This window comes from Heterodontus francisci, chromosome 14 (genome assembly GCF_036365525.1).
Source record: "Heterodontus francisci isolate sHetFra1 chromosome 14, sHetFra1.hap1, whole genome shotgun sequence".
Classification (NCBI taxonomy): domain Eukaryota; kingdom Metazoa; phylum Chordata; class Chondrichthyes; order Heterodontiformes; family Heterodontidae; genus Heterodontus; species Heterodontus francisci.
The window spans coordinates 28,542,507-28,567,991 of NC_090384.1; the positions used below are offsets into that span (position 1 = coordinate 28,542,507).

General features: G+C 43.3%; 1 protein-coding gene across 3 annotated transcripts in view; it reads left to right on the forward strand.

The window, feature by feature from the left end:
* Positions 1 to 3,066: 3,066 nt before the first annotated feature.
* The window catches only part of ldlrad3 (low density lipoprotein receptor class A domain containing 3), a 257,228-nt gene continuing 234,809 nt past the window's right edge, over positions 3,067 to 25,485 (forward strand). For all 3 annotated transcript variants that reach the window (XM_068046817.1, XM_068046819.1, XM_068046818.1), the window contains exon 1: positions 3,067 to 3,980. In XM_068046817.1, the coding sequence (XP_067902918.1) occupies positions 3,947 to 3,980 (34 nt within the window). In that variant the 5' untranslated portion in view covers positions 3,067 to 3,946. The remainder of the gene's footprint in view (positions 3,981 to 25,485) is intronic.

A 25,485-nucleotide genomic window follows, 5' to 3' on the forward strand; every position in this document is an offset into this window, starting at 1 on the left:
TTCATGTGTAATGACCCGAGCAATGGCTAAACAAGTTCCAATTTTTGGAGTTCAAATTGGCAACACAAACAGGTTTTGGCTATTGAAATTTTCTGTGTGGAGTTGGATAATACGAAGGAAATATTCAGTAAGTCTTCTCTGATCAAGGCTCAGCAAGCCGATCCAGAGTTAAGTAAAGTGGCACAATTGGCTCTAAATGAAACTGAAGCAAAGGGAGTTCTGGAAGGCTATTATATTAAAATTGGAATTCTGATGAGGAAGTGGAGACCTCCTCACAGACCTGAGGATGAAGAATGAATGGTGGTTCATCAGATAGCTCAAGTATTGCCGGAAATATTAAGGATAGCCCATGAAATTCCTATGGCAGGACATATAAGTCTACATTTTTACTGCCAGATCTTCACAAGGATGTGGTGCAGTTGTGTAAAACATGCCATACGTGCCAGATTGTGGGAAAACCGCAACCTGTCACAAAACCGGCACCTCTAATTCCCATACCAATTTTTGGGGAACCGTTTAGTAGGGTGTTGGTAGACTGTGTGGGACCTGTACCGAAAACAAAAGCAGGACACCAATATATACTCACTATCATGGATATGGCTACTCAATTCCCAGAGATCATTCCCTTGAGAACAATTTCTGCTAAGGTAGTAATAGAGAAGTTAACCCAGTTCTTCACTCAATATGGATTACCAATTGAGATTCAGTCAGATCAAGGTTCCAAATTCATGTCTAAAATTTTTCAGGAAGTTATGGGTAATTTTGGTATAACACTGTTAAAGTCTTCAGCATGCCACCTACCAACACAAGGGCTTTAGAAAGGTACCATCAGACCCTGAAAATGATGATCAGGGCATACTGTCATGAATATTCCCATGATTGGATAAATGGCTAGAATTTTTTTTGTTTGCCACTAGGGAGTCACCTAATGAATTTACCAGTTTTAGTCCTTTTGAATTAGTTTATGGACATGAGTTAAGAGGTCCTCTAAAACTAATCAAAGAAAAGTTTTTAGAATGGAGGGACAAATCTTCTGTGCTAGATTATGTATCCGTGTTCTGGGAACGGCTCACGAGAGCCTGCAAAGTGGCTCAGGAGCACCTTAAAGCTTCCCAAACAACCAAGAAGGAATAGGCAGACAAGCATGCCAAGACCTGGACATTTCAACCAGGGGATGAGGTGTCAGTATTACTGCCTTTACAGTGCGAACTGCTGAAAGCACAGTTCAGTGGTCCATATTGAGTAGTCAAAAGAATTGGTAAAGTAAATTATTTGATTGACACCCCAGATCGCCGGAAAAAGAATTGGCTGTGTCATATTAATATGTTGAAACAATATAATCGCCGGGAGGAGGATAAGCAAGCACAGGTATGTCAGGTAGTAGGGACAGTGAAGGATGAAAGGGATAGTGAGGATAAGGCAGAAGGAGGCCTAGACAATTCTCAAATTGAACCTCCTATTATCCGGTTAGCTAATACTGAATTGTGAGGGAGATTAGCCACTATGCTTTCATATTTAGATGCAGAACAATGGGGAGACCTAACGAGGCTACTTACAGCATTTAAACGAGTCTGTAGGGACAAACCAGGATGTACAACCTTAGCCATACATGATGTGGATGTCGGAGAATCCTCTCTTATAAAACAACATCCTTATCATTAAGGTCCAGAGAAACAGGCTCAGCTGAAAGCAGAAATCCAATATATATTGGAAAACCATCTAATTGAACCCAGTCAAAGCAGCTGGAGTTCCCCAGTCATGTTAGTGACTAAACCTGATGGTTCAACTAGATTTTGTATAGACTAGGGAAAGATTAATGCAGTAGCAAAGGTAAACTCCTACCCAATTCCTCACAATGGAAGACTGCACTGACAGAGTGGGCAGTGCCATGTTTCTTACAAAAATAGATTTGTTACAGGGATACTGGCAAGTTCCTTTAACACCCTGAGCTAAAGAAATATCAGCCTTTGTCACACCAGACAGTCTTTTCCAATGCCGAGTGATGCCATTCGGGTTATTCTGTCTGCCTTTCTCTGTTTCCTGTGTCTCTCTCAGTCTCGGTTTACCTCTGTCTCCTATCTCTTTCTCTGTTTGCCTCTCATTGTCTCCTGTCTCTCTCAGTCTCTGTTTGCCTCTCTCTGTCTCCTGTCTCTCTCTATGTCTCCTGTCTCTCCTCTGTCCGTCCCATGTCTCTCTCTCTGTCTCCTTGTTTCACTCTCTCTGTTTGCCTCTCTCTGTCTCCTGTCTCTCCTCTGTCCGTCTTTGTCTGTCCCATGTCTCTCTTTCTATCTGTCTCTCTCTGTCTTCTGTCTCATGGTTCTCTCTCTCAGTCTCTGTTTGCCTCTCTCTCTCTCTCAGTCTCTCTCTGTTTGCCTCTCTCTGTCTCCTGTCTCTCTCTCTCTCTGTTTCACTCTCTCTGGGTCCTGTGTGTTTGTGTCTCTCTCCCTCTCTCTCTGTTTGCCTCTCTCTGACCCGTCTCTATCTCTCTCTCAGTCTTTTTGCCTCTCCTTATCCCCTGTCACTCTCTCTCCTCTGATCCTCTGTTTGTCTCTGTCTGTCCCATGTCACTCTCTCTCGGTCTCTATCTGCCTCTCTCTGTCTCCTGTCTCTCCGTTTGCCTTTTTCTGACTCTCTGTCTCTGTCAGTCGCTGCCTCTCGCTGTCACCTGTCTCTTTCTCTCTTGGTCTCTGTCTGTCTCCTCTTTCTCCCTCTGTCTCTCTGTTTGCCTCTCCCTTTCCCCTGTCTCTCTCTGTTTGCTCTCGCTGTCTCCTATCTCCCTCTCTCTCGCTCTGTCTCTGTTTGCCTTTATCTATCTCCTGTCTCTCAGTCTCTATTTGTCTCTCTCTTTCCGCCTCTCTGTTTGCCTCTCTCTGTCTCCTCTCTCACTCTCTCTGTCTTCTGTCTCTCCCTCTGTTTATCTCTCTCGGTCTCCATTTGCCTCCCTCTGTCTCCTGTCTGTCTCTTTGTTTGCCTCCCTGTCCCCTGTCTCTCTCGGTCTCTGTTTGCTTAAGTGTGTCTCCTGTCTCTCTCTCTCTCTCTTTCTCTGGTTGCTTCTCTCTATCTGTCTCTGTTTGCCTGCCTGTCCCCTGTCTCTCTCTCTCTCGGTCTCTGTTTGCTTATCTGTGTCTCCTGTCTCTCTCTCTCTCTCTTTCTCTGGTTGCCTCTCTCTATCTGTCTCTGTTTGCCTGCCTGTCCCCTGTCTCTCTCTCTCTCGGTCTCTGTTTGCTTATCTGTGTCTCCTGTCTCTCTCTCTCTCTCTTTCTCTGGTTGCTTCTCTCTATCTGTCTCTGTTTGCCTGCCTGTCCCCTGTCTCTCTCTCTCTCGGTCTCTGTTTGCTTATCTGTGTCTCCTGTCTCTCTCTCTCTCTCTTTCTCTGGTTGCCTCTCTCTATCTGTCTCTGTTTGCCTGCCTGTCCCCTGTCTCTCTCTCTCTCGGTCTCTGTTTGCTTATTTGTGTCTCCTGTCTCTCTCTCTCTCTTTCTCTGGTTGCCTCTCTCTATCTGTCTCCGTTTGCCTGTCTGTCCCCTGTCTCTCTCTCTCTGTTTCTCTCTCCCAGCCCCGTCTCTCTCTCTCTCTGCCCACTGTTTCTCTCTCTCTGTTTGCCTCTCTCCATCCCCTGGCTCTGTCTCTCTCTGTGCCGTCTCTCTCTCTCTTGGTCTCTCTCTAACTTTCCCTCTCTGTCACTGTTTGCCTCTCTCTCTCCCCTATTTTTTTCTCTCTCAGTCTCTCTCTGTCCGTCTGTTTAGCTTTGGGACTCTCCACACTTTGTGCTTCTCTGGGCTGAGCCGCGGTGCCTGATGGTTTCTGGCAGCTGGATCGGAATCAGCCTGGGAACGGGAACGGGATCGGACTGGGATCGGGATCCGAGAGCCGAGCCGGAGTTGTGGGGAAAGTTTGTGTGGAAACAGCGCGGAGTCGCCGAGTGAGCGGGAGCCGATGCCGGGACCATGTGGCCGCTCTACCTCCTGATCGCCGCCGTGGGTGAGTGTCCGAGCCCAGCCACAGCTGCTGGCCTGGCCGAGGAGGTCCGGCCAGTCGGCCGGAGGGGAGGGAGAGGGCGGCAGGGGGGGATCGCTGCAGCCTGGGAGTGCTGGGCTGGCCCGGGCAGCTGTCACTGTGTGCTCCCGCCGCAACTCGGCGCTGGAAAGTTTGCAGAGTCTCCGGCCTGGGGATCTTCCCGGGAGCTGGGAGCGGAGCGGGGTGGGGAGCTGCTCCAGCTCCGTCGCTGCTTACTGTGTGGCTGGTCCCTGCCCCGGAGGTCACACTGTCTCCAACAAGTGCTTAAATGTCACATCTGACAGCGGCTCCTGACCCCCGCCACATCCAGAGTAGCGTCCCCTTGTCAGTGATCACAGCTCCTTCCAATGCGAGTGGAACAGGCTTCCAACTACTGTGTGTAAATTGGCTCTGTGTGTGTGTGTGTGTGTATAAAATTGGAGTGTGTGGAAAGTGTCTGTGTAGTGAAAGTGTGTGTGTGTAAACTGGCTCTGTGTGTGTGTGTGTGTGTATAAAATTGGAGTGTGTGGAAAGTGTGTGTAGTGTAAAGTGTGTGTGTAAACTGGCTCTGTGTGTGTGTAAAATTGGAGTGTGTGGAAAGTGTCTGTGTAATGTGTGTGTGTGGAAAGTGTCTGTGTAGTGAAAGTGTGTGTGTGTAAACTGGCTCTGTGTGTGTGTGTGTATAAAATTGGAGTGTGTGGAAAGTGTCTGTGTAGTGTGTGTGTGTGTGTAAAGTGTGTGTGTGGAAAGTGTCTGTGTAGTGTGTGTGTGTAAACTGGCTCTGTGTGTGTGTGGAAAGTTGAAGTGTGTGAAAAGTATCTGTGTAGTGTGTGTGTGTAAAGTGTGTGTGTAAACTGGCTCTGTGTGTGTGTGGAAAGTGTGTGTGTGGAAAGTGTGCGTAGTGTGTGTGTGTGTAAACTGGCTCTGTGTGTGTGTGGAAAGTGTGTGTGTGAAAAGTGTCTGTGTAGTGTGTGTGTGTAAAGTGTGTGTGTAAACTGGCTCTGTGTGTGTGTGGAAAGTGTGTGTGTGAAAAGTGTCTGTGTAGTGTGTGTGTGTAAAGTGTGTGTGTAAACTGGCTCTGTGTGTGTGGAAAGTTAAAGTGTGTGGAAAGTGTCTGTGTAGTGTGTGTGTGTGTAAAGTGTTTATGTGCATGAATTAATGATCTGCTTCCTGACCAAAGTTCACCTCCTCACTGTCACCTTCATACTTACCTGCAACTTCAGAAATTTCTCTCAATCGTTAAGTTCTTCCCCTCACAAATATTACTTTTTGCTGGAGGGCTGCTACAAAGTGATGTTTGCTGGATTTTATATATATATATATATATATATACACACACATACACCAGCCGTTTGGAACACTCGGGAACAGGTGGTCAGTATAATTCAGTACAAACATTGAGGGAGTGCTAGTAACGTAACAGTCATCTAGGATGGAGTTGCATGGATATGGATAGGAACAAAAACATTGCAGTGTGTTGCACAGGCAGTAACAGATCTACAGCAATGGTTTTTCTGAGAACAGCATATTGACAGGAGTGAATTATCAGGACAGGTACATATAAATTGTAATAGGTTACATAGATTTAAAAAGAAAACTTGCATTATATGGTGCCTTAATTATCTCAGCACTTTCCCAAAGCACTTTACAGCAAATGAAGTAGTTTTGAAGTGTCAGCACTGTTGTAAGATAGGAAACGTGGCAGCCAATTAGTGCACAGCAAGCTCCCACAAACAGCAACATGATAATGACCAGATAATCTGTTTTTTGTGATGTTGATTGAGGGATAAATATTGGTCAGGACACCAGGGATAATGTCCCTGCCCTTCTTCAAAATAGTGCCATGGGATCTTTCTCATCCACCTGAGAGGGCAGATAGGGCATTTCAGAAAAATGGCACCTCCAACAGTAGCCCTCATTACTACACAGGAGTGTCAGCCTAGATTTTTGTGCGAATGTCTCTAAGTAGAACGTGAACCCACAACCTTCTAACTCAGAGGCAAGAGTGTTACCAGCTGAGTCATAGCATCAGAGCCCATATATTGTATGGATTATAACAGATACAGAAGAGTGAATCAAGTCTATAATAACAGACACTTAGCAACAAGTTACATAAAGGGTAGCAGCTAAGATGCTCCCTTAGAACCGGCTTCTTTGATCAAGCTTTTAACCACCTGTCATTATATCTCCTTATGTGGCTTGATGTCAAATTTTGTCTGATAATGCTCCTGTAAAGCACCATGGGACATTTTCCACATGAAAGATGCTATATAACTGCAAATGGTTGTTAAACAGTTGCATAGGGAATATTACATGGGCCCTAGCATCATACCATGGTTAAGGAATGCACAGATCTGACCACAATACCAATGGCAAAGTGATTGATGTGCATTATTTGGTCAGGTTCCACAATTGTTTAAATGTGTGGTCTTCTACTTGTAAAATTGGTACATCATTTTAGGGGCTGGGAATTAAGCTTTCAAAAAGTTGGTTTAAAGAAAGTAACAAGTAGTTTATCACATACTCAGAAGGAGAATGACAGCTGTGTGCTGTGATTTTTCAATTTCTGATGACTTGAGATGTTGGAGATTATAAGTTTAAATATGGTTTGTGAAGGGAAATTTCTGGATTAAGTTTACTTATCTCAGGGAATGATGTTTTTTATGTGTTTACGTATTATGTCAGAAGTTCAACGATCACATTTTTTTGGTTTGCTTCTTACTGAAATTTGAATGGGAGAAGACTGATAGTTATGCTGTGATACTGGGTCATGAGACGCGCCTCATGATCACTGAAAGTAGCCGATCAGAAAGTGACATTTCACTGCTCTTAAAGTCACAACCATTGCATGAATGGAGAGTGACAGACATGTAGGGGAACTTTTTACTGACCAGACCCACAGGGGGGTGGGGCGGTCGGTGGGGAAGTTGATCGGGTGGGCTGCTGATCCAAGGGTGGAGGGCATGGTGGGGGTGGGTATAGATCGAGGTGTGGTGGAGAGGGCAGGGTCGATGGGAGGTGAGAGGAGGGTGGGCTGATCGGGTGAGCTGTTGATCGGGGTTGGGGGTTGGGGGGTGGGGGGAGGGGGCATCAGGGGCCTGAGGAGGGATGATTGGAAACCTCATGATGTAGGGGAGATGGGTTGTCTCAGGGGAGGGTGGAGGGATGGGAGTTTAGAAGTCTGGGGAGGGGGTGGCAGCCGAAGGGAGAAGGTTTGATGCGGAGACTTGATCGTGGAGGCTTGGTAGGTAGATAGGTGGCCTGGATCATACTGCTGAACCCTACTCTTGGTTATTTTACACCAGGGTTGTCCAACATACAGCCCGCGGGCCAGAATCCAGCCCATCAAAGGCCTACAGATGTAAACTGTTTCCAGGGCCGTTCCTCATCTCACCATGACTGGAGATGAGAACTTTCCCTTTGTCTTCTTCTTACAGAGCGGCCATTTTGGAAACATCGCGCTGTCAGTTTCACAGGTGACAGCTGCTGACATCAGGAACAGCCGTTTCTCAACAGACACAGGGGTTTCAGGCGTCTCCTGACTTTTTCTTTAAAACCCCGCTGGAAAACCCCGACGTCTGTTGGGAAACCGGGGTTCCCGATGTCAGCAGCTGTGAAACTGACAGCGTGTGCTCAGCTCTCTGCAACTGTCTGAGAAAGAGAGAGAGAGACAGAGGGAGAGGGGGGAAGAGAGAGCTAGCAAAAGGGGGAGAGAGATGGGGGGGAACAGAGAGTGGGGGAGAGAGAGAAACAGGGGGAACAGAGAGCAGGGGCCGGGGAACACTGGAGACACAGGGGTGGAGGGGGTGGAGAGATACAGAGAGAGGGGTGAGTAGGAGACAGAGAGAGGAGGAGAAGGAGACAGAGAGATGGGGAGAGCGAAACAGAGAGACAGACAGAGAGGGGGAGGGGGGAGAGAGAATCAAAGAGTCATTTACTTACAGCATAGAAGGAGGCCATTCTGTCTGTTGAGTCCATGCTGTCTCTGCAGTCAGTCCCACTCCTCGGCGCAATCCTTGTAGCCCTGCAATTTCTTTCAGGTGGCCATCCAACTTCCTCTTGAAGACATTGATCATCTCCACTTCCACCACCCTTGTGGACAGCGAGTTCCAGGTCATTACCACCCGCTGTGTAAAAAGTGCTTCCTCATATTCCCCCTGCATCTTTTGCCCAAAACTTTCAATCTGGGTCCCCTAGTTCTAGAGGAAGTGGGGGGGGGGGGGGGGGCGGTGGGTGGAAGAGAGAATGAGACACATACACACAGAGCACGGGAGAGGGGGGAGAGAGATCAAGGTTCCTCCTGACAGATGGACATCTATCCAGAATACTCCACATCGCTACATCAAGTATGTGGGCAGAGATTGACCACTAATGGAAGCAAAAATAATGCCAGGTACATCACTAAATCAGTTTTCAATGTAGTGACAAGAAAGTAAGTCAATAAATCAGTCTTCTCATTTAAAGCTTGTTCACAAAAATGCACATTTGTTATTGTTTTTGTTAGTAAGATAAATTTTTCATGCCTTTATCTTTCGAAGTGTGCTCACTGGCCCCCCCAGGCCGAGCAAAACCCGTATGCGGCCCTCCGCCTGAAAAGGTTGGATAACCCTGTTTTACAACTGTTTAGTGACAGCTTTTAAAATATAGTACGTGACTGGGTGACTATAGACACTCAGTTATTTTATACCCTGTATAGTGATGAAGTTATTTTATACATTATATTGTGACTACGTTATTTTTTATTCTGTATAGTGACTGAATTATTTTATACTCTATTCTTCTTCTTTGGCCTCCTTGTCTCGAGAGACAATGGGTAAGCGCCTGGAGGTGGTCAGTGGTTTATACTCTATAGTGATGGAATTATTTTATATCCTGTGACTTGAGTTATTTTATACACTGTATAGAGACTGGGATATTTTATTCACGTATAGTGACTGGGTTATTTTACACACTATAGAGTGACTGGGTTGTTTTATATTCTGTGTAGTGACTGAGTTATTTTTTATTCTGTTTAGTTTACTGGGTTATGTTATACACTATATAGTGACTGGGTTATTTTATATTCCGTATAGTGACCTCGGTGATTTTATACACCACATAGTGAATGGGTTATTTTATACACTGTATAGTGACTTGCTTACTTTATATTCTGTATAGTGACTGGGTTTTTTACACTCTGTATAGTGGCTGGTTTATTTTATACAATGTATAGTGACTGGTGGTTTATATCTATTATAGTGGCTGGGTTATTTTATATTCTGTACAGTGACTGGGTTATTTTAAACACTGTATAGTGACTAGGCTATTTTATATCCTGTATAGTGACTGGATTATTTTATACTCTGTATAGTGATGTGGGTTTTTTATACTCTGTATAGTGACTGGGCTATTTTATATCTTGTACAGTGACTGAGTTATTTTGTAATCTGTATAGTGACTGGTTTATTTTATACACTGAAAAGTGACTGAGTTATTTTATACACTGTGTGGTGAATAAGTTATTTTATTCAGTGTATAGTGATAGGGTTTTTTTATACATTGTCGCGGTATACTGACTGTGATATGTTATGTCCCTTACTAACTGGGTTTCCTTATTCACTGTGTACAGGTTGAGTCCGTAAACTTGAGGTCATTCAAAACTCTGCTGCCCGTGTCTTAACTTGCACCAAATCACGCTCACTCATCACCCCTGTGCTTGCTGATCTACATTGGCTCCCAGTTAAGCAAAGCCCAATTTAAAAATTCTCATCCTTGTTTTCAAATCCCTCCATGGACTCGCCCCTCCCAATCTCTGTAAGTCCTGCCAGCCGCACAACCCTCTGAGATCTCTGCGCTTCTCTAATCCTGGCCTCTTGAGCAGCCAGATTCTAATTGCTCTGCCATTGGTGGTCATGCCTTAAGCTGCCTGGACCCTAAGCTCTGGAATTCCCTCCCTAAGCTTTTGCACCTCTTTACCTGATTTTCCTCCTTTAAGGCACTCTTTAAAACCTACCTTTTTGACCAAGCTTTAGGTCATCTGACCTAATATCTTCTTAAGTGGCTGGGTGTCTTTTTAAATTTTGTATAGTGACTGATTTATTTTATACAATATATATTGACTGAGTTATTTTATATTCTGTAAAGTGACTTGAGTTAATTTATATTCCAAACACTGACTGAGTTATTTTATATTCTGCTGAAGGGTTCCCCAAAAGCTGATATGGGAATTAGGGGTGCAGGTTTTATTGCAGATTGGGGCTTCCGCACAACCTGGCATGTGTAGCAAGTTTTACAGAACTTCACCACATCTTTGTGGAGTTTTGACCAGTCAAAATGCTGACTTATGTGAGCTTGGGTTTTTCATACCCTGACATGTCCTGCCATGGGAAGCTCGTGGGCCATTCTTAATATTCCTTTACAGTACCTCGGGGGTACCACTGTCCCACTGTACCACTGTCCACTCTTCGTCTGCAGGTCTGTGAGCAGGTCTCCATTGCCTCATCAGAACCCCATTCTTTAAATAGTAGCACTCCCTCTGTTTCAATTTAGTTTTGGGCAGTCTGTGCTAACTTCTTTAATATTGGGTTGGCTTGTTGAGCCTCAACTAGGGAAGATCTGTCTAGCCCACCCTTTGGGTCCTCTAACTCACCAAAGAAGGTGTCAGAGAACCAGACAGCAGGGTCATCTGTCTGCAGCACCAGTTCAGTCTCCTCTGAGGGAGCTGGTTTGGCCATGGACCAAGTTACCACAGTCAGGAAAAATGCCGGGTCCTTCTCTTGAATTGTTCGGTCTCTGACCTCTTTCAGTCTCTCTAAATCTACCGGGAAAGCTACCACCTTCGTCTCTGCCAGATCGTTACCCAGGAGCAGGTCAACCCCGTCCGCAGGCAAGCTCGGGATAATCCCCACTGTTACTGGTCCTGAAACTTGGTCACACTCCAGGTGCACCCGATATAAAGGTATGGGCATTTACCGCCTTCCGATATCATTCACTAACACCCTGGCATTCACTGCACTCTCTGGGGAAAAGGTCAGGCCTTTTCCCAGCAGAAGGGATCTGGTGGCCCTTGTATCCCTGAGTATGGTTATGGGCTTGCTTGCCCCACTCGAGGGGTATGGGGTGACATTCCCTAGGGATACAAGATACTGATAACCTTCAGGGATTTCGGTTCATTTTCCCACACTCTCACAGCGGTAGGTTTACTGGACCTTACTGCTGCAGTTAAAGCCACAGCCTGCTCTGCTGTGTTTTCCATTTCCTGCATTTGTCTGGTGTGCCCTGATTAATCCTACAGGTTTTCCCTGTAATTTCCAGCCGTCAGCTTGGAGGTGACCTGCCTTGTTACAGTGGAAACACACAGGCCTTCGGGTCTCATCCCTGCTCTCAGCACCATCTTTCTTGGCTTGAGGAGGGCCCCCTGTGTGTCCAACTTTCCTTTCTCGCCTAGGGTTGTTTGGACTCCTATCATCCTCCCACCTTTTATTCTTTTCAGGTTTGTGGGGATGACTAGGGAAGAGTTTTCCTTGGGATGAGGATTTATGTACAAGAGTAAATTCATCATCCTGGTTCCTTGAACCTTTTGTTCCTCTACATGGGTTTTAATAGAAAGGGGAAGGGAGTTTTTAAATTCCTCGAGAAGAATCACCTCTCTGAGGTTTTCATATGTGAGCTGTACTTTAAGGGCCCTTAGCCACTGGTCAAAAGCCAGCTGCTTATTTCTTTCAAACTCGAGGCGAGTTTGATTAGGCTGCTTCTGGAGGGTTCAGAATTTCTGGCGGTACGCTTCCGCTACTAGCTCATGTGACTGGAGGATAGCATTTTTAGTCAATTCATAATCTGATGAACTTCCGTCTGGCAACAGTGAATAAACCTCATGGGCTCTTCCTGTTAGCTTGCTTTGTAACAAAGTGTCCAGCTCTTGGCCGGCCATTTCAACTGTCTTGCAAGCTTTTCAAATGTGACAAAAAATGCTTCCACATATCCCTCATTGAACTTCAGAATCAACTGGGAGAACTTTAAGAAGTCAGCACAGGGCCCTGAGCTAAGGGTAGCTTCTTCACTGGCCATGCTTTCACTGGGGGTACCATGTTGCCCCCGAGTTAATTCAAGCCACCTTAACTCTCTTTCCTCCTTCTCCTTCTGGAAACTTCTCTCTGTTTCCGTCTCTTCCCTCACTCTTTCCATCTCTTCTCTCTCTCTTTCCCTCTCTTTTTCCCTCTGGAATTCCAATTTGAGTTTCTTCTGTTCCAATTGTATTTTAGCTATCATTAACCTGTTATATGTCTGATTCTAACCCTCTTTCTGAATCTTCTGCTTCAAGTGAAAAATGGTTGGCCTCAAGTCTTAGGATTTTGGATTTCTTAACTTTTGTACAGATGCAATCCCAAACTACCCAGCTACATTCCTGACCTCTTCAATAGATAGGGCCTTTAGCTTATCCCAAGTTACTTAGCCCTGGCTTGGGAAGGTATTGGCCTTGGATGTGGAAATGTTAGTATTCTAGCAGCAAAAACCACAAGAAAACCTGTAACAATTTTTTTTTTCTGATAGGGATCAATTTGGTTTCCCACTTCCAATTTCTCTTTTGTCTATGGGTTACGAACCCGGACTATAGCCCTGAATTTTCTGTTACGACCAGGTGAGGAGGGGGTCTCAGGTTCCCCTTTCGCCCCTTCTCTTGTTTGACTGCAACAGGGTTTATCCTTTTTTAACACAATGGTTGAGCTTACCACCTCAGTGAGCGTTTGCTCCTGTTCCTCTAACATGATTGTAAATGAACCAATCAGACAGGTTTTCTTGAGCTTAAACAAGAAAGAGGTAAGTTTATTACACATAACACTCTAACCCAGTTTAAAATAATAAAAATATGCTCCGCATTCATGCGAGAGTCACACACTCAAACAGATTACAGAGGGAAACAGATTTGGTGGTTGGATTAAAGTCTGGAATAAATGGAATTTAAATACAGTATGTGAGTCCAATAGTCCTCACCTGAAATTGCCATCTGGAAGTCCTCGCTGGGCCACAGGCACGGTGGTTGGCTTGCTTTGCTCAGGGCTCCTGAAGGCAGAAGGGTGGTGGTTTCTCTTCCCCTGGTTGCTGGCTGTAGTGGTCTGTAGGCTTGGGGGAGTTCCCAGTCATAGCTGGATCTTCTCTTGATGTTTTCTGGGGGGAGAGAGAGTGAGAGCCTGCTTTGTTGCTGGCTTTTCAGTTTCTGCCTGTCTGCTGTCTGTGTGACAAAGCTTTCAGTTTCTTCAGAGCTGTGCAGGCAGTCACATGGCTCTGTCAAACTCCTTTGTTTTTAATGAGTTTTTTTTCCCTGAATCTTCTCTGAGATTCAAGGTGCTACATGTCTCAAGATGTCCAGTCACACTTGGAGGGGGTTGGCTGTTTCAAAGTCAATGGTGTAGATGGCCTTGACAACTGTGTTGATAAAGCCATTCTCGGTAATTCAATCACTGACAGCAAACCATTCTGGGCTTGGTGAGACTTTTCATCTCCAGTTTAATCTTCTGGTGTTTCAAATGTAAATTGCAGTGGCCATCTTGGTTGCTAGTTTTTAAAAAGTTAACTTCTAGGACTTTTCCATTAAAAGTGTAATATAAGGTTCAAACTGATGAAATTAATATTTCCCATTTGGAATATAGAGTTTTCATGACAACAGTGACTGAGTTATTGTATATTCTTTATAGTGACTGGGTTATTTTATTTTCTGTACACTGACTGAGTTTTTTTTGTTCTGTACACTGACTGTGTATTATGTTCTGTACAGTGAGTTATTTTATATTCTGCATAGTGACCTGGTTATTATATAGTGTATAGTGACTGAGTTATTTTATACAGTTTATAATGAATGGGTTATTTTATGTACTGTATAGTGACTGAAGTATTTTATATTCTGTACAGTGACTGAGTTATTTTACACTCTGTATAGTGGCTGGTTTATTTTAGACAATGTATGGTGACTAGGTTATTATATATTCTGTATATTGTTATGACCAGGTGAGGAAGGGGTCTCAGGCTCCCCTCATGCCCCTTCTCTGGTTTGGCTGTAACAGAGTTTATCTTTCAAAAAACACAGTGATTTTAGTTTAACACCTCAGTGAGCCCTTGCTCACCGTTCCGCGAATATAGCTACAAGTGAACCAATCAGACAGGTTTTCTTGAGTTTAAACAAGAAAGATGTAAGTTAACAACCTTATCACTCGAAACCGGTTAAAATGACTAAAATATGCGACGCATCCACGCTCACATTCATACGAGAGGCACACAGACACACACACACACATAGATACAGAGGGGAAGAAAGAGTCAGGAGGTTGAAGTAAAGTTGGTAATAAATGGAATGCAAATACTGGGTTATAATATCCTTAATTGAAGTTAAAGTCTTGGAGTCCTCGCTGGGGCCACGTGCACGATTTCAGACTTGCTTCTCTGGTTCCAGAAGACTGAAGGGAGGTTTCAGTTGTCTTCTTGGTGGTCACCTGTAAAGGTCTGTAGTCTTGAGGCTTAGAAGCTGCCACCGTGGTTTCTCTGGGACTTTGCGGGAGAGAGAGAGAGAGAGACAGAGAGAGAGATGCCTTTTTTCTTGGAGTTCATTAGCAGTCTCTTGTTCACTCTGAGGCACAATTCAAAAACCTCAGTCTTGCACCAGCAGGTAGTTCATGTGACCATCTCTTTGGTTGAAATAGCAGTTCCTGGAGGGCTGTTTGAACTTCAGAGCCCTTCAGACATACTCGGTGGGGGGTGGGTTTGGCTTTTTCAAAGTCAAAGGGGGTTGACGTTTTTTGATTACCACAATTGAAAAAACCAAGAACACAAGAAGAACACGAGAAATAGGAGCAGAAGTAGACCATATGGACCATCGAGCCTGTTCTGCCATTCAATAAGATCATTGCTGATCTTGGGCTTCAATTCCACTTTCCTGCCCACTCCCCATATCCCTTGATTACCTGAGAGACCAAAAATCTATCTATCCCAGCTTTAAATGTATTCAATGATGGAGCATCCATAACCCTCTGGGGTAGAGAATTCCAAAGATTCACAACCCTTTGAGTGTCGTAATTTCTTCTCATCTCAGTCCTGAATGATTGGCCCCTTATCCTGAGACTGTGTCCCCATGTTCTAGATTCACTGTCAAGTGGGAACAATCTCTCAGCTTCTACCCTATCAAGCCCTTTCAGAATCTTGTATGTCTCAATTAGATCGCCTCTCATTCTTCTGAACTCCAGAGAACATAGTCCCAGTTTACTCAGCCTCTCATCATAGGACAACCCCCTCATCCCAGGGACCAATTTAGTAAATCTTCGCTGCACTGCCTCCAGTGCAAGTATATCCTTTCTTAAATGTGGAGACCAAAACTGCACACAGGTGCGGTCTCACCAAAGCCCTGTACAATTTTAGTAAGATTTCTTTATTCCTGTACTCCGATCCCCTTGCAATAAAGGCCAATATGCCATTTGCCTTCCTAATAGCCTGCTGCACCTGCATGTTAACTTTGTGCATTCCTTGTGCAAGTACACCCAAGTCTCTCTGAACATCAACACTTACCAGTTTCACACCTTTTAAAAAATATTCTGCTTTTCTGTTTTTACGACCAAAGTGAACAACTTCACACTTCCCTACATTATACTCCATTTGCCATCTTGTTGCCCAGTCACTTAACCTGTCTACATCTCTTTGCAGCCTCTCTGCATCCTCCCCACAGCTTACCTTTCCACTGAGCTTTGTATCATCAGAAAACTTAGATAAATTACTCTCTGTCTCATCATCCAAGTTTTTAACATAGAATGTAAATAGCTGAGGCCCCAGCACTGATCCTTGCGGCACCCCACTATTCACTGCCTGCCAACTTGAAAATGCCCTATTTACGCTCACTCTCTGCTTCCTGTCTGTTAACCAATCCTCTATCCACGCTAATATATTACTCCCAACACCATGAGCCCTTATCTTGCCTATTAATCTTTTATGTGGCACCTTATCGAATGCCTTTTGATAATCCAGGTATATTGCCTCTACCAGTTCCCCTTTATCCACCCTACTGGTTACATCCTCAAAAAACTCTAATAAATTTGTCAAACAGGATCTCCCTTTAGTAAAACCATGCTGACTTGTTCGAATGATACTATGCTTTTCCAAGTGGAATGTTAAGACTTCCTTAATAATAGTTTCCAGCATCTTCTCAATGACTGATGTTAGGCTAACTGGCCTGTAGTTCCTTGTTTTCTTTCTACCTCCTTCCTTGAAAAGCGGCACAACATTTGCCAACTTCCAATCTGATGGGATCAATCCTGAATCTAAGGAATTCTGTAAAAAACAATCTACAATCTCGCTAATTGAATCGGGGAGCACCCCCATTGTTCCATCTGGATTACTTCTGTCTCTCAGTCAGCCTTTCCCCAACCAGTGTCTCTGACTTTTTTGCTCTGATGATGCAACCTTCCACGACAGCGCTTCTGATATGTCTTCCTTTTTCCTCAACTGAGGATCCCACTGTGGTTGACAGGGCGCTCAGCCCTGTCCGGCCCATTTCCTGGACCTCTACCCTCACCCCTTCCATTCCCTCCCAGATCCGCGACAGGGTTCCCCTTGTCCTCACTTTCCACCAGCATTCCCCCCGCCACAGCCTCCACATCCAAAGTATCATCCTCTGCCATTTCCGCCACGTCCAGTTTGGCCACTATCAAACACATCTTCCCCTCCTCTCCCCTGTCAGCGTTCTGAAGGGATCATTTCCTCTGCGATACCCTGGTCCACCCCTCCAATACCCCCACCACCTCGGCCCCTTCCCATGGCACCTTCCCATACAATTGCAGGAGGTGTAATACCTGCCCATTTACCTCCTCTCTCCTCACTATCCAAGGCCCCAAACATTCCTTCCAGGTGAAGCAGCGATTTACTTGTACTTCTTTCAATTTATTATACGGTATTCACTGCTCACATTGTGGTCTATTCTACATTGGGGACACCAAATGCAGATTGGGTGACCGCTTTGCAGAACACCTCCACTCAGTCCTCAAGCATGACCCTGAGCTTCCGGTTTCTGGCCATTTCAACACTGCCCCCTGCTCTCATGCCCACATCTCTGTCCTGGGATTGCTGCAGTGTTCCAGTGAACATCAACGCAAGTCGAGGAACAGCATCTCATTTATCGATTAGGCACACTACAACCTGCCGGACTGAACATTGAATTCAATAATTTCAGAGCATGATGGGCCCCCCTTTTTATTTTAATTGTTTATTTTTTGTTATTTTTTTCATTTTTTGTTTGCTTGTTTTATTTTAGTTTGTTTAATTTGTTTCTACTGTGCCTACCCACTGATTTTTTCATGTTTGTGCTTTGGGCCAGGGCTGTTCATTTTGCTGTCAATTAATACCCTCTCTCTACTAACGCTTTGTCTTTCACCACCCCATTAGCATACCGTCTGCCTTTGCTCCATGACCTTCTGGTCAGTTATTCTCTGTGGCCTTGTCCTATAAACACCTCTTTTGTTATCTCTTGCTCCACCCCCACTTTATTTGCTTAAAACCTGTTACATTTCTAATATTTGCCAGTTCTGATGAAGGGTTACTGACCTGAAATGTTAACTCTGCTTCTCTCTCCACAGATGCTGCCAGATCTGCTGAGTATTTCCAGCATTTCTTGTTTTTATTTCAGCCTTTGTCTTCTCAAGATGGAAATGTGCTTGGCCATTTTTTTAACTGTTCAGTTCTGCTTCTTTTAAAAAAGTTATTTGTAGTGCCCAGTAAAAAGTTCTCAAGCAGTTTCATCCAATGAAATTAATATTTTTGCATTTGGCATATGTGATTTCCATCACAATATGGACCTTGGTATTTTATGTTCAGTACAGTGACAGAGTTATTTTATACAGTGTATAGTGACTGCACTATTTTATGGACTATATAATGGCTGAGTTATTTTATATTCTGTGCACTGACTGAGTTATTTTATGTTCCTGACAGTGATTGAGTTATTTGATATCCTGCACGATGACTGGGTTATTTTATATTCTGTATCGTGACTGAGTTATTTTATGCTCTGCACAGTGACCGAGCTATTATATACACTGGTGAGTGGGTTATTTTATGCACAATATAGTGACTGGGATATTTTATGAACTATGTAGTGACTAGGTTATTTTATATCCTGTACAGTGACTGAGTTATTCTATATCCTGTACTGTTGTGGGTTATTTTATATCTTGTACAGTGACTGGGTTGTTTTACACTCTGTATAGTGTCTGGGTTACTTGATACACTGTATAGTGACTGGGCCATTTTTTACACTGTATGGTGACTGCGTTATTTTATACACAATATAGTGACTGGTGTTTTTCACGCAGTATAGTGAATTTTATTTTTAATCCTTTATAGTGACTGGGTTATTTCTCATCCTGTATAGTGACTGGGTTAACTAATACTCTGCATAGTGACTGGGGTATTTTATACACTGTACAGTGACTGGGTCATTATTATGCCGTATAGTGATGGGCATTTTCTATACACTGTATAGTGACCATCTTATTTTTTACACTGTATACTAACTGGGATATTTTATGTTCCATATTAGTTCCTTATTCCTTATAGAAGCTGAATCTATAAACTTGAGGTCATCCAAATCTCTACTGCCGTATCCTGACTGGCACAAAATCCATCACCCCTGTGCCGATGATGCCTTGAGTCTCGCTGACCTACACTGGCTCCTGCTTAAGCAATGCATTTTAAAATTCTCATCCTTGTTTTCAAATTCCTCCATGGACTCACTCCTTCCGATGTCTGTTATCTCCTCCAGCCCCACAACCTTCTGAGATCTCTGAACTTCTTTAATCCTGGCCTCTTGAGATTCCCGAATTTTACTTGCTCCGCCATTGGCTGCTGTGCCTTAAGCTGACTGGACCCTAAACTCTGCAATTCCCTCCCTAAACTTCTCAGCCTCTATACCTTAAAATAAAAGCAAAATACTGCAGATGCTGGAAATCTGAAATAAAAACAAGAAAGGCTGGAAATATCCAACGGGTCTGGCAGCAGGCCTCTATCCCATGTTTCCCTCTTGTAATACCCTTCTTGAAACCTACCTCTTTGACTAAGCTTCAGGTCATCTACCTTAATATCTCCTTATGTGGCTAGGAGTCATATTTTGTTTTATAATGCGTTATGTGTGTGAGAGGTGCGACATAAATAAAAGTTGTTATTTTAGATACTATATCTTGACTGGGTTATTTTATAAACTATGCTGAGTGGGATACTTTGTGCCCTGTATTGCAATTCTTTTATTTCATACACTGTGTAGTGACTGGATAATTTTGTGTCCTGTGTAGTGACTGGGTTATTTTGTGTCATGTGTAGTGACTGGGTTATTTTGTGACCTGTGTAGTGACTGGGTTATTTTGTGTCCAGTGTAGTGACTGGGTTATTTTGTGTCATGTGTAGTGACTGGGTTATTTTGTGTCCTGTGTAGTGACTGGTTTATTTTGTGTCCTGTGTAGTGACTGGGTTATTTTGTGTTCTCTGAAGTGACTGGGTTATTTTGTGTCCAGTGTAGTGACTGGGTTATTTTGTGTTCTCTGAAGTGACTGAGTTATTTTGTGTCCTGTGTAGTGACTGGGTTATTTTGTGTCCTGTGTAGTGACTGGATTATTTTGTGTCCTGTGTAGTGACTGGTTTATTTTGTGTCCTGTGTAGTGACTGGGTTATTTTGTGTCCTGTGTAGTGACTGGTTTATTTTGTGTCCTGTGTAGTGACTGGATTATTTTGTGTCATGTGCAGTGACTGGGTTATTTTGTGTCCTGTGTAGTGACTGGGTTATTTTGTGTCCTGTGTAGTGACTGGGTTATTTTGTGTCATGTGTAGTGACTGGTTTATTTTGTGTCCTGTGTAGTGACTGGGTTATTTTGTGTTCTCTGAAGTGACTGGGTTATTTTGGGTCCAGTGTAGTGACTGGGTTATTTTGTGTTCTCTGAAGTGACTGAGTTATTTTGTGTCCTGTGTAGTGACTGGGTTATTTTGTGTCCTGTGTAGTGACTGGATTATTTTGTGTCTTGTGTAGTGACTGGTTTATTTTGTGTCCTGTGTAGTGACTGGGTTATGTTGTGTCCTGTGTAGTGACTGGGTTATTTTGTGTCCTGTGTAGTGACTGGTTTATTTTGTGTCCTGTGTAGTGACTGGATTATTTTGTGTCATGTGCAGTGACTGGGTTATTTTGTGTCCTGTGTAGTGACTGGGTTATTTTGTGACCTGTGTAGTGACTGGGTTATTTGGTGTCATGTGTAGTGACTGGGTTATTTTGTGTCCTGTGTAGTGACTGGGTTATTTTGTGTCCTGTGTAGTGACTGGGTTATTTTGTGACCTGTGTCGTGACTGGGTTATTTGGTGTCATGTGTAGTGACTGGATTATTTTGTGTCCTGTGTAGTGACTGGATTATTTTGTGTCATGTGTAGTGACTGGGTTATTTTGTGACCTGTGTAGTGACTGGGTTATTTGGTGTCATGTGTAGTGACTGGGTTATTTTGTGACCTGTGTAGTGACTGGGTTATTTTGTGTCATGTGTAGTGACTGGTTTATTTTGTGTCCTGTGTAGTGACTGGATTATTTTGTGTTCTCTGAAGTGACTGAGTTATTTTGTGTCCTGTGTAGTGACTGGGTTATTTTGTGTCCTGTGTAGTGACTGGATTATTTTGTGTTCTCTGAAGTGACTGAGTTATTTTGTGTCCTGTGTAGTGACTGGGTTATTTTGTGTCATGTGTAGTGACTGGGTTATTTTGTGTCCTGTGTAGTGACTGGATTATTTTGTGTTCTCTGAAGTGACTGAGTTATTTTGTGTCCTGTGTTGTGACTGGATTATTTTGTGTTCTCTGAAGTGACTGAGTTATTTTGTGTCCTGTGTAGTGACTGGGTTATTTTGTGTCCTGTGTTGTGACTGGATTATTTTGTGTTCTCTGAAGTGACTGAGTTATTTTGTGTCCTGTGTAGTGACTGGGTTATTTTGTGTCATGTGTAGTGACTGGGTTATTTTGTGTCCTGTGTAGTGACTGGGTTATTTTGTGTCCAGTGTAGTGACTGGGTTATTTTGTGTCCTGTGTAGTGACTGGATTATTTTGTGTTCTCTGAAGTGACTGAGTTATTTTGTGTCCTGTGTTGTGAGTGGATTATTTTGTGTTCTCTGAAGTGACTGAGTTATTTTGTGTCCTGTGTAGTGACTGGGTTATTTTGTGTCATGTGTAGTGACTGGGTTATTTTGTGTCCTGTGTAGTGACTGGGTTATTTTGTGTCCAGAGTAGTGACTGGGTTATTTTGTGTTCTCTGAAGTGACTGAGTTATTTTGTGTCCTGTGTAGTGACTGGGTTACTTTGTGTCATGTGTAGTGACTGGGTTATTTTGTGTCCTGTGTAGTGACTGGGTTATTTTGTGTTCTCTGAAGTGACTGGGTTATATTGTGACCTGTGTAGTGACTGGGTTATTTTGTGTCCTGTGTAGTGACTGGGTTATTTTGTGTTCTCTGAAGTGACTGGGTTATTTTGTGTCATGTGTAGTGACTGGGTTATTTTGTGTCCTGTGTAGTGACTGGGTTATTTTGTGTTCTCTGAAGTGACTGAGTTATTTTGTGTCCTGTGTAGTGACTGGGTTATTTTGTGTCATGTGTAGTGACTGGGTTATTTTGTGTCCTGTGTAGTGACTGGGTTATTTTGTGTTCTCTGAAGTGACTGAGTTATTTTGTGTCCTGTGTAGTGACTGGGTTATTTTGTATCATGTGTAGTGACTGGGTTATTTTGTGTTCTCTGAAGTGACTGGGTTATTTTGTGTTCTCTGAAGTGACTGGGTTATATTGTGACCTGTGTAGTGACTGGGTTATTTTGTGTCATGTGTAGTGACTGGGTTATTTTGTGTTCTCTGAAGTGACTGGGTTATTTTGTGACCTGTGTAGTGACTGGGTTATTTTGTGTCATGTGTAGTGACTGGGTTATTTTGTGTTCTCTGAAGTGACTGGGTTATTTTGAGTCATGTGTAGTGACTGAGTTATTTTGTGTCATGTGTAGTGACTGGGTTATTTTGTGTCCTGTGCAGTGACTGGGTTATTTTGTGTCATGTGTAGTGACTGGGTTATTTTGTGTCATGTGTAGTGACTGGGTTATTTTGTGTCATGTGTAGTGACTGGGTTATTTTGTGTCCTGTGCACTGACTGGGTTATTTTGTGTCCTGTGCAGTGACTGGGTTATTTTGTGTCATGTGTAGTGACTGGGTTATTTGGTGGCCTGTGTAGTGACTGGGTTATTTTGTGCCCTGTGTAGTGACTGGATTATTTTGTGCCCTGTGTAGTGACTGGGTTATTTTGTGTCCTGTGCAGTGACTGGGTTATTTTGTGTCATGTGTAGTGACTGGGTTATTTTGTGTCATGTGTAGTGACTGGGTTATTTTGTGTCCTGTGCAGTGACTGAGTTATTTTGTGTCATGTGCAGTGACTGGGTTATTTTGTGTCATGTGTAGTGACTGGGTTATTTGGTGTCCTGTGCAGTGACTGGGTTATTTTGTGTCCTGTGCAGTGACTGGGTTATTTTGTGTCATGTGTAGTGACTGGATTATTTTGTGACCTGTGTAGTGACTGGGTTATTTTGTGTCCTGTGCAGTGACTGGATTATTTTGTGTCCTGTGTAGTGACTGGGTTATTTTGTGACCTGTGTAGTGACTGGATTATTTTGTGTCATGTGTAGTGACTGGGTTATTTTGTGTCATGTGCAGTGACTGGATTATTTTGTGTCCTGTGTCGTGACTGGGTCATTTTGTGTCATGTGTAGTGACTGGGTTATTTTGTGTCCTGTGCAGTGACTGGATTATTTTGTGTCATGTGTAGTGACTGGATTATTTTGTGACCTGTGTAGTGACTGGATTATTTTGTGACCTGTGTAGTGACTGGATTATTTTGTGTCATGTGTAGTGACTGGGTTATTTTGTGTCATGTGTAGTGACTGAATTATTTTGTGTCATGTGTAGTGACTGGATTATTTTGTGACCTGTGTAGTGACTGGATTATTTTGTGACCTGTGTAGTGACTGGATTATTTTGTGTCATGTGTAGTGACTGGGTTATTTTGTGTCATGTGTAGTGACTGAATTATTTTGTGTCATGTGCAGTGACTGGATTATTTTGTGTCATGTGTAGTGACTGGATTATTTTGTGTCCTGTGTGGTGACTGGGTTATTTTGTGACCTGTGTAGTGACTGGATTATTTTGTGTCATGTGCAGTGACTGGATTATTTTGTGTCATGTGCAGTGACTGGGTTATTTTGTGTCCTGTGTAGTGACTGGATTATTTTGTGTCCTGTGTAGTGACTGGATTATTTTGTGTCCTGTGTAGTGACTGGATTATTTTGTGTCCTGTGTAGTGACTGGGTTATTTTGTGTCCTGTGCAGTGACTGGGTTATTTTGTGTCCTGTGTAGTGACTGGATTATTTTGTGTCCTGTGTAGTGACTGGATTATTTTGTGTCCTGAGTAGTGACTGGATTATTTTGTGTCATGTGCAGTGACTGGATTATTTTGTGTCCTGTGTAGTGACTGGGTTATTTTGTGTTCTCAGAAGTGACTGGGTTATTTTGTGACCTGTGTAGTGACTGGGTTATTTTGTGTTCTCTGAAGTGACTGGGTTATTTTGTGACCTGTGTAGTGACTGGGTTATTTTGTGTCATGTGTAGTGACTGAGTTATTTTGTGTCATGTGTAGTGACTGGGTTATTTTGTGTCCTGTGTAGTGACTGGATTATTTTGTGTCATGTGTAGTGACTGGGTTATTTTGTGTTCTCTGAAGTGACTGGGTTATTTTGTGTCATGTGTAGTGACTGAGTTATTTTGTGTCATGTGTAGTGACTGGGTTATTTTGTGTTCTCTGAAGTGACTGGGTTATTTTGTGTCATGTGTAGTGACTGGGTTATTTTGTGTCCTGTGTAGTGACTGGATTATTTTGTGTCCTGTGCAGTGACTGAGTTATTTTGTGTCATGTGTAGTGACTGGATTATTTTGTGTCCTGTGCAGTGACTGAGTTATTTTGTGACATGTGTAGTGACTGGATTATTTTGTGTCATGTGTAGTGACTGGGTTATTTTGTGTTCTCTGAAGTGACTGGGTTATTTTGTGTCCTGTGTAGTGACTGGATTATTTTGTGTCCTGTGCAGTGACTGGATTATTTTGTGTCCTGTGCAGTGACTGGGTTATTTTGTGACATGTGTAGTGACTGGGTTATTTTGTGTCCTGTGTAGTGACTGGATTATTTTGTGTCCTGTGCAGTGACTGGATTATTTTGTGTCCTGTGTAGTGACTGGGTTATTTTGTGTCCTGTGCAGTGACTGAGTTATTTTGTGTCCTGTGTAGTGACTGGATTATTTTGTGTCCTGTGTAGTGACTGGGTTATTTTGTGTCCTGTGTAGTGACTGGATTATTTTGTGTCCTGTGTAGTGACTGGGTTATTTTGTGTCCTGTGTAGTGACTGGATTATTTTGTGTCCTGTGTAGTGACTGGGTTATTTTGTGTCCTGTGTAGTGACTGGATTATTTTGTGTCCTGTGTAGTGACTGGATTATTTTGTGTCCTGTGCAGTGACTGGATTATTTTGTGTCCTGTGCAGTGACTGGGTTATTTTGTGTCCTGTGCAGTGACTGGGTTATTTTGTGACATGTGTAGTGACTGGGTTATTTTGTGTCCTGTGTAGTGACTGGATTATTTTGTGTCCTGTGCAGTGACTGGATTATTTTGTGTCCTGTGTAGTGACTGGGTTATTTTGTGTCATGTGTAGTGACTGGGTTATTTTGTGTCATGTGTAGTGACTGGGTTATTTTGTGTCCTGTGCAGTGACTGAGTTATTTTGTGTCATGTGTAGTGACTGGGTTATTTTGTGTCCTGTGCAGTGACTGGGTTATTTTGTGTCATGTGTAGTGACTGGGTTATTTTGTGTCCTGTGTAGTGACTGGATTATTTTGTGTCATGTGTAGTGACTGGGTTATTTTGTGTCCTGTGTAGTGACTGGATTATTTTGTGTCCTGTGTAGTGACTGGGTTATTTTGTGTCATGTGTAGTGACTGGGTTATTTTGTGTCCTGTGTAGTGACTGGATTATTTTGTGTCCTGTGTAGTGACTGGGTTATTTTGTGTCATGTGTAGTGACTGGGTTATTTTGTGTCCTGTGTAGTGACTGGGTTATTTTGTGCCCTGTGTAGTGACTGAGTTATTTTGTGTCATGTGTAGTGACTGGGTTATTTTGTGTCCTGTGCAGTGACTGAGTTATTTTGTGTCATGTGTAGTGACTGGGTTATTTTGTGTCCTGTGCAGTGACTGGGTTATTTTGTGTCATGTGTAGTGACTGGGTTATTTTGTGTCCTGTGTAGTGACTGAGTTATTTTGTGTCATGTGTAGTGACTGGGTTATTTTGTGTCCTGTGCAGTGACTGGGTTATTTTGTGTCATGTGCACTGACTGGGTTATTTTGTGTCCTGTGTAGTGACTGAGTTATTTTGTGTCATGTGTAGTGACTG